Source organism: Alexandromys fortis, unplaced genomic scaffold (genome assembly GCF_014885135.2).
Source record: "Alexandromys fortis isolate MF-2015 unplaced genomic scaffold, M_Fortis_MF-2015_v1.1 scaffold_80, whole genome shotgun sequence".
Lineage (NCBI taxonomy): Eukaryota > Metazoa > Chordata > Mammalia > Rodentia > Cricetidae > Alexandromys > Alexandromys fortis.
Genome location: NW_026068174.1, coordinates 8,901,802 through 8,911,302, shown reverse-complemented (window position 1 = coordinate 8,911,302; position 9,501 = coordinate 8,901,802). Strand labels below are relative to the sequence as shown.

The 9,501-nt window shown below is 38.0% G+C and overlaps 1 protein-coding gene across 1 annotated transcript; it reads right to left on the bottom strand.

Annotated features, from left to right (window-relative positions):
• Positions 1-1,274: 1,274 nt before the first annotated feature.
• LOC126492348 (olfactory receptor 1468-like) lies at positions 1,275-2,287 on the bottom strand. Its single transcript, XM_050128709.1, has one exon. It carries the CDS (start codon positions 2,285-2,287, stop codon positions 1,349-1,351), a length of 939 nt encoding a protein of 312 aa, XP_049984666.1. The 3' UTR covers positions 1,275-1,348.
• Between the last annotated feature and the right edge of the window lie 7,214 nt (positions 2,288-9,501).

The window sequence follows — 9,501 nt, the reverse complement described above, 5'->3', positions numbered from 1 at the left end:
GCATTTGGCCAAGGACATCTTGGCAATCCCTAAGCAATCCAGGCTGACACTGGGACAGAAGTAATCTCTCTGACAACTGACAGTGGGGTACCATTGCTGAGGACACCATTCATACCTCTCATTGAAATTCCAGAGGTCGAGCTGGCATGTGCTTGGAACCTTCACCCCCACATTCTGGGCTCTTTGGTATGGGAAGGTAGTCTGCCAGCTGCAAATAGAGAAACCTGGACATCAACCCAGTCACAAAAACTTCCACCTATTATCTGTCCTGCCTGCAAGATGTGCTGGGGCAATGGTGGTGTAGAACTTGTGGGAGTAACCAATCATAATTTGGCTTAACTTGAGGCTCACTCCATGAAAGGGAGCCCATACCCTACACTGCCTGGGTGGCCAGGAATGGGAGACAGCATATTCCAGAGACCTAGGGTAGAACCAAACATGACTGGTCAAAAAAATCAATGATTCCTACTGATATTCTGCTATACTCGTATATCAGTTCTTTGTCTAGTTGTCATCAGGTAGGGTTTCTCAGGCAGCTGATATGAACAGGCGCAAAGGCTCATAGCCAGATATTATACAGAGAGAGAGTCTAAATTAAACGTCTCTATCAGGTCCCTTCTTTTGGAGATCTGGGAACGCTGAGGAAGAACAGGAGGGAAGATTGTAAGCATCAGAGGGGATGGAGGACTCCCAAAAAACAAAGCCTACTGAATCAGCTAAGCAGGGCTCATATGGGATTACAGGGATTGAAATACCAAGTACAGTGGCCTCTTTGGTCTGTACCAAGTCCTTTGATTATCCATTAGGGTTGTTGGCTTGAGAACAAGCGTATCTCTAACCCTTTAGCCTGTTCTTGAGACTTCATTGCTCTTATTGGATTGCCTTGATATGAGAGTTTTTGACTTGTATTATTGTATCTTATAATATTTTACTATTTTCTCTCAGAGGCCTGCTCTTTTCTGAAGAAGAAATGGAGGGGGGATGGATCAGGGAAAGAGGGAGCTATAAGCTATGAGAAGTGGAGGGAGGGGGAATGATGAGTAGGATTTATTGTATGAGAGAAGAATCTATTTTCAATTTTAAAGAGGAATGTAGGAGTGGAGATCTGATTTTTAAAGAGTGGCTTTTACCTAATGCTTTCCTACAATCACACATACAATGTAGTGGATGGCATGACTGAGTCCATAAGTTCCCTTTCTCTAACTGAACTACTTTGCAAAACTGCACTTTGCAAAAGGAAATATTACGTAGTGTGTTCATGAATGTGCGTTCCATTGTAGGGATACATTTTTAATATTATTATCAATATATTTACCAGATAAATTTAAGTAAAAGTCCCAGCATTTCCTTATAAAGAGATTTTCTTCTTGCAAATAACCATCCTCAAGGCCTCTTTCATATCTCTGTTTCTCAGGCTGTAGATAAAGGGATTCAGCATGGGAGTCACCACTGTGTACATCATGGCCATGGCAGTTTCCTTCACAGTGGAGTTATTACCTGATGGACATATGTATAGACCAATAATTGTTCCATAGAACAGTGAGACCACAGACAGGTGGGAGCCACAAGTTGAGAAGATCTTGTGGATAACCTGTGTAGATGAAATCTTGAGGATGGAGCAGACAATTTGTACATAGGACACAATGATGAGTGAGAATGGGATGCCAATAATGAGCCCTCCCAAGATAATTATCAATAGTTCATTAATATAGGTGTCAGAGCAGGCCAACTTGAACAAGGCAGATATGTCACAGAAAAACTGAGGGATCATGTTATCCCCACAGAATGACAATCTAGCAAAGAGTACAGTGTGCAACATGGAATACAGCATGGTAAATACCCAGGACAGCACCACCAGACACACACAGAGCTTAGGGCTCATGATGTTGGTGTAATGAAGAGGGAAGCAGATGGCCACATAGCGGTCATAGGCCATGACCAGAAGAAGGAAATTCTCCATGTCTGCAAAAACCATTAAAAAGTACATTTGTGCCAGACAACCTGCATAGGTAATGGATGGGTCCTGGCCCTGCATGTTTTGTAGCAATTTGGGCATTGTAACAGAGGAATAGCAAAGGTCAGAGAAGGACAAGTTGCTAAGAAAAAAGTACATGGGTGTGTGGAGATGGGAGTCCAGTAGAATGAGGATGATGATGATGAGGTTTCCCAGGACAGTGATGAGGTACATGGCCAGGAACAGGGCATAGAACAGGTTCTGGTACTCTGCCGGGATGGGCAGGCCCAGGAGGAAGAACTTGGAGAAAACAGTTTGGTTGCTCGTTATCATTTTTCTTCTCCAGTTTCCTAGTGAGAAAATATAAGGATCCTGTAGAATTAAAGATATATATGATATATATGACCTACCACAATGGATCTTACAGTCATCATAGTGGTTTTAATCTCAAACTCCAAGTGTCTGTAATCAGTACAGAAATTTATGATTTTTCTCAACTTCTCCTTAACTGCTTTTTATCTCCCATCCTAACATAGACAGATCTATGCATTTCTACAGAAATTTTTAAAATGCAGTACTTCTCTCTCCTGCTGCCTGCTCAACTGTTGTTTGTTTACTTGTGATTTTCTCTTTGTTATTTTGTATATTGATATTCTTGAAGAGTTTGGATAAGCTTTCTCGTCATAATTTTACATAAATTTCAGGAAAACCTCACGTAATCCAAAGCCTAGATTACCATTTCAAACACAGACATGGAAGTTTCTTTAACAAACATGTTTCTGCTCCACTATTTGATCATCTTCCCTCCATTGCATGTGCGACAGGCATCGGAAGCTCAAACGCCCCAAATGAAATCCATGTTTTTACCTTGTTTTCTCCCAAAGCATTCCTCATTCTCTTACTTCTCCAGTAGCCCACAGTGTATTAAATGAAATTCAGGTTTGAGTCAGATATCAGTGAATTTTGATCTATTCACTCTTTCTTACCTTGAAATGCTGTCATAAGTTATACAGAGTCTCCCCTTTATGGTCTAATTTTATCTATCCCTTTCTGTGAATATATCCATGTAGCAGGACCACATCTTGTCTTTACAGGAGCACAGAAGCAGATTCAGTTCATGTCTATGTTCTCATGTCTCCTGACGCTTCTCTTCTCCTCCAACACGCTTCATTTACAACAGAGGAATTCCATTATCTCTTGTCTTATCTATTCTTCATATTCTCATTGTTTCTGTGAAGATAAGGACACAGATCGCATGAGGGACACAAAAAGTTGTTTTGTTATCTCGCGTGTGACACTTGCATTCTCTCTTCACCAATGCTAGGGTTAACACACAGTTCAGAGTTTCTCGTTCACTCTCCTATCAACTTCCTCCCTTCTGTTTCCTATTCATCTAGTTCATCCTTATTGTAAGGGATAGTGCTTACCACATACACAGCTCAACTTACTCTACTTCTCTATATGAAGTCAGACATTCAGCCTTTTTCTCTAGCATCCTATACATATCCCAAACACTTACTTCTTTGATTACTGCTTTAAGCTATCTTTCATCAATTGTAAATTTCATGCAAAAATATCATACATGCTTTTGTTCTGTGCGGTTGTTTGCAATCTCTCTTAATATCCAGGTAGGAAAACTATCTGTCATATGCACGAATTTGGTCAGAAAAGATTTGTTACCTGCTGCTCAAATTGATACAGATTTCTTCAACTTTAATAGTACAAAAAAAATCTCAAGACTGGACTCAAACATGTGACACTCCTGTCTTTGCTTCCTGAGCACTGTGATTATAGGCATGTGCCACCATGATTCTCTTCTTCTGTAAATGAAATGAACAATACCTTAGTGTTATATAAGCATGTGTACAAAGATCAGAATCCAGAGAAACCACCATCAATTATTTCCACTGATTAACCAATGGACTTTATACCTTCTTTAGATGTTAAGTTCACAGTTCTCAAATAAATTGCTCATAGAAATACCAAGGGATGTGTTTCTAGCATTTGGTACACCTGCATATCACATTGGATATGCATATCACATTACTTGTATAGAAGTAATAATTTTGATTGAGTAGCTTTTATTGTACATTTTACATGAATACCTATATGATATTAATGTTTTCCTTGATGGGTTAAACTTAGAAGCAATCACAGATGTTACCGTGAAAACACAGATTTGTGAATTTGTACAAATAAAATTGATCATCATCTTGGGTAGAGAATTGTTCATAGTTTACTAAGACCCCACAGGGGAAAGTATAGAAAACAACTGTTCAACACTACAGCAGTGAACTCTATCTTATTGTGCTGTTCTTGTGTTGAAATGGTGTGAAACTGAGAGAAAATTATATAATGAGCAATTATAATTAACCTGTCAGAATAAAAGTATTTATATTATTATTATCATGAAGCAAATACTTGCACAGTGTGGTAAAGCCTTGTGAAAACAAGAAAAGAAGGCTATTATACCTTGAAAACTATCCTACATAACACTGGAAATTCATTTAAAATGACAATAAGAAATAACTTATCTTTCTGAACATACCCAGTTCTGCTGAGACTGAGTCGAAGTTTCTGGTCCAAGATCCTGCCTACTTTTATTTTGTTTGCAGGCACAAGAACTATCTATTTAGCTCTATACTCACCATCTACCTTCACCATCTGTACTCATATCCCTCTGCTGCCATCCCTGAGCCTTAGGGGCTCAGTACCCCAGAGGAGTCCAGATCCTACATAACTCATTAAAGACACAGTAATTATCTAGGACCTTTCTAAGACCAATTTATCTCAGGGATCTCTAGTGGAGACAAATTATAGACATACTCTCTCCTATACATAGGGGAAGGTAGAATTTAAAGAACAACAAATAGCACAAAGAAATAGCAACAACAGAACAAAAAGCATGTAAAGCTACATACTCATTGCCTACTCAGGTAATGAACAGGGGCTTCTACATGATGGTTGCCGACTTTGCTAGTGGAGAAAGTGAGGAATGGTGACCTGAAAACCACTCCAAATTATCATGAAGTATTCTGATTGCTAGTAACTTAAAAGCGTCACAAAAAAAAAATTACAGAAGAAGCTACCAATAGTTTTTATGGTTTTTGGTTATATGCCTAGCTTTTACTGGCCAATCCATCTCTCCAACCAATCCAATAGTTATTTTAAGCAGAATAAGACTATATAAAACCATGCATACTGGGAAGGCTTCAAGGACAGCACCACAATTCAACGACTCAGTACTTGCAAAAGGACTTATGTACAAAACCTTCTAGATAAATTTAAACTTCATCAGTCAACTTTTATATGAGCCGATATGTGAAAGGGTAGGCCTAAGGCAAGCAGATGGCATGCTTAACGCTTCCTTAAGACAATAGAAAAGCAATCTACATTCATACGCATGTTCACTCATTTTAGATTTTACCTCTCTATGAAAACTTTAATTGTGCCTACTACCACCATTACCCCAATCCCTCTCCATATATGTGATATCACTTTCTTAATGCCATGTTCTATGAGTTCTCCATTGATCATGAGGACATAGGTGGCATTTATGATTCCTTCCTTCAGGATAGTCTTAAACTTGGCAATCATTTGTTGAATGAAGTTCCGTACATAATAATGAAACACAAACTTTCTACCCCAGGGAATCTTGATCCTTATTTGTCTAACCTTTGCTGGGTTCTTAGAGACTACAAACTATTGTTTTGAATGTGGAAGTAGTGCCTGAGATAGAAAGACATATACACAATTTTAGACACAATCCTACTCTGGTAGCAATCACATTTTGCTTACTAATCAGTTGGTTTCAGTTACTCCAAGAAGAATGATATGTCTACTCTCTGTATTTTGGTTGACCTGAGAAGTTGTCAATTGGTTGGATGATGAGCTCAAGTTCTAATTTGATCATCCTAAAGACTGTGATGTTCACTTATATAAGGATAATTAAATAGCTTTAGTATTTTCAATTCATTTAAAGCAATCTATAATGTATTTTAGAACTCATAATCACCCAAAGAAGTGCTGTGCCCATTCACACATACGCTTCACCTCCAACCAGCCACATGCACTTCCACACTACTTTATGTTCTTATAGATTGCCCTGCTTTTCATATTTCATGTGAATATAAGCTCTCTATGGTTGGAGTCTTCCTATTATAATGTTCTCAAGGTATGTTTGTGTAGTTGAATGTGCCATTAATTGATTTTTAGTTATCAAATAATATATCATTGTACAGATATGTATTGGTTATTTACTCAATCATTGGTAGACAGGTCTTTCTGCTTTGGATCAATGATACGTAACACTTCTGTGAATGTTAGTGTACAATCATTTGTTTGAATCAATCATGCATCTTATTATACAATAATTCTACATTAAAAGATTTTTTGCCCTTTTAATTTTTAGCTTATTTTAAATTAACAACTATCCTTATTTGAATTAGCCCACAAGGTAGTTGGATTCCTTGTGGCATTTTCATTGTATTTAGTTTTGTTAACTATTCACTCAGTGCATTCTTTACCCCATCTCTCTGCCCTCCAATCTCTTCTTTAAGTTTACTACAATTTAGTATTTTCTCATGCATTTTCATATCACATGTATTCTGTTTTCCTTCTATATCTCTCTCTTAAGACTTACATTTCCCCCTCTCATGAGTTGCGTTTTTAGTGTTCTACTCTCTATACACAATCCTATACAAATACAAATGTATAAAAATTATTCATGGGGATAGGGAGATGGCTCAGTGGTTAAGAGTACTTCCTGCCCCTGCAGAGGATATATTTTCCTTTCCCAGCACCAATGGGGCAGCTCACAACCATTTATAATTCCAATTCCAGAGACCCATACCTTCTTCTTACCTCTGTGTGCACAGGCATGTGTGTGCTGCACTATTTACATGTGTTTAGACCAAACCACTTGTATGCATGAAATAAAAGCAAAATATTTTTGAACCAGTAATTTGAACTAGGCTGGCTTAGAAAAATGGTGGTTACAGGTCCTTCTCCAAGATCTATGACTTCACATGCCATGGGTAGTTGGCACCACAAATACATTTACAATACAACTCTATACATGAATAAAATTTCACTGTATATAGGTCCATTTTTCACTTTTCATTCATCAGCTATAGACATCTAAGATGATTCAATTTCTTTGCTATGAGAAATGGAGCACTAATAAACATGGACATGCATGTATCTCTGGAGAGGATATGAGTACTTACAGCATATTCTTATGAGTTCTAGATAATATGATTATACTATTTTGTATTTTATTAGGAAATGTTCATACTGATTACACATTTTTATGGATAATGGTCAGGGAATAAAAGCTAAATAGGGTGCTAGAAAAGAGCTGGGAGTTTTACATCTGGATTCTTGGGCAGTGGGAAGAGATTATAAGCCACTATGTCTGGTTTGAGCTTCTAAAACCTCAAATCCCACCCCCAGTGATACACATCCTCCAGCAAGGCCACACCTCTTAATAGTGTCACTCCCTGTGAGTCTATGGGGGCTATTTTCTTTCAAACCATGACACTAGCATCTTTATTCATTATAGCTGGAAAGGAATGCAGCCTAGGTGTCTTTCGACTGATAGAAAAATAATGAAAATATGGTGCAGAGACACACAATTCTATTCAGCTACAAAGACAATGAAACTTGTAGATAAATGGATGGAACTGGAAAATATTACAGTGTTGTTACCCAAGACCTAGAAAGACAAATGCTACATATTTTTTTCTTAATTGTATATCCTGGCTCTAAATATTTAAATTTGAACACATAACCTCAAGAACCAGGAAAGCAGAAAGGACTCATATTTTGAAGAACAGGCCTAAAAAGCAGCCTTGTTTAGGTTACTTCTAATGTATTATTTTTGGTGACAATTGTGAATATGTATTATTGCCATCATTCTTCCTTAGTATGGTTGCTATTTGGCTGTAGCAAGGCTATTGGCTTTTGTGATGCTTATTTTGTATCCTGGCACTTTATAGAAGATGTTTATCTGTTCTAAGACTTTTCTAGTGGCGTCTTTAAAGCCTTTTATGTATAGAATATCTTCAAATAAAGATACTTTAACTTCTTTTGTTGTTTGTATGTTTTATTTTGTTATATCAAAATGAATTTCTCTGTATAGCCTTGGTTGTTCTGGATGTCCCTTTGTAGACAAGGCTGGCCTCAAACTCACAGAGATCTGCCTGCCTCACAAGTGCTGAGATTAAAGGCATATACCACCATCATCCATCTGGCTGACTTATTTCTTGTATGCATCCTTTTCATTTCCTTCAATTCTCTAATTAAGTTTTTCTCAACCTTCTTAATGCTGTGACCATTTAATATAGTTTCTCATGTATTGATTACAATTTATATGTTAATATGAATGACCAACTTGAGCAGGGCATTTATGTCACAGAAAAACTAAGGGATCATATTGTCTTTACAGAATGACAATCTAGCCAGAAGTAGAGTGTGAAACATGGAATATAGTATGGTAAGTAACCAGCAGAGCACACACACACACACACAAAGCTTGGAACTCATGATACTGGTGTATTGAAGGGGAAAACAGATTACCACATAGCAAGCATAGACCATAAAATGAAAACTCTCCGTGTCTCCAAAGGCTATTAAAAAGTACATTTGTGTTAGGCAACCCATATAGGGAATGGTTTGGTCCTGGCTCTGCATGTTCTGCAGCAATTTGGGCATTATGACAGAGGAAAAGCACATGTCAGAGAAGGACAAGTTGCAGAGAAACAAGGACATGGGTGTGTGAAGATGGGAGTCCAGTAGAATGAGGATGATGATGAGGTTCCCCAGGATGGTAGTGAGGTACATGGCCAGGAACAGGACATAGAACAGGTGCTGGGGCTCAGGGGGGATGGACAGGCCCAGGAGTGTAGTAAGAGCAGCAGGCTGCTTCCCGCCACTCGAGAGGGCTCCCAGCCACTGGCTAGCTTTACCCGAAATAATTACACGGAAACTGTATTCTTTTAAACACTGCTTGGCCCATTAGTTCCAGCCTCTTATTGGCTAATTCTCACATCTTGCTTTAACCCATATTTAATAATCTGTGTAGCACCACAAGGTGTGACTTACCAGGAAAGATCTTAACCTGCGTCTGTGTCGGGTGGGAGAATCATGGCAACTGCCTTACTCGGCATTTTCCTCCCTGCATTCTGTTCTGTTTACTCCGCCTACCTAATTTTCTGTCCTATTAAAGGGCCAAGGCAGTTTCTTTATTTAACCAATGAAATCAACAAAAAACAGAAGACTCCTACATCACAGGAGGAGGAACTTGGAGATGATAGTCTGGTTGTTCATTATCATCTTTCGTCTCTAGTATCCTAATGAGAAAATATCATGTTTCTTAAAACTCAAAATAAAAATGAACATATATCATATGAATCCAACGGTAGTCATAGTAATTGTATTCTCAAAATTCCAAATATTTGTAACCATTAAAACCACTCATGACTTTTCTCAACTTCTACTTAACAATATTTAAAATCCCATCCTTTCCTAGACTTTTCTGTGCCTTT

What these genes read in the sequence shown, in the direction of transcription:
- LOC126492348 (XM_050128709.1), bottom strand. Translation starts at nt 2,287, where the DNA reads ATGATAACGAGCAACCAAACTGTTTTCTCCAAGTTCTTCCTCCTGGGC.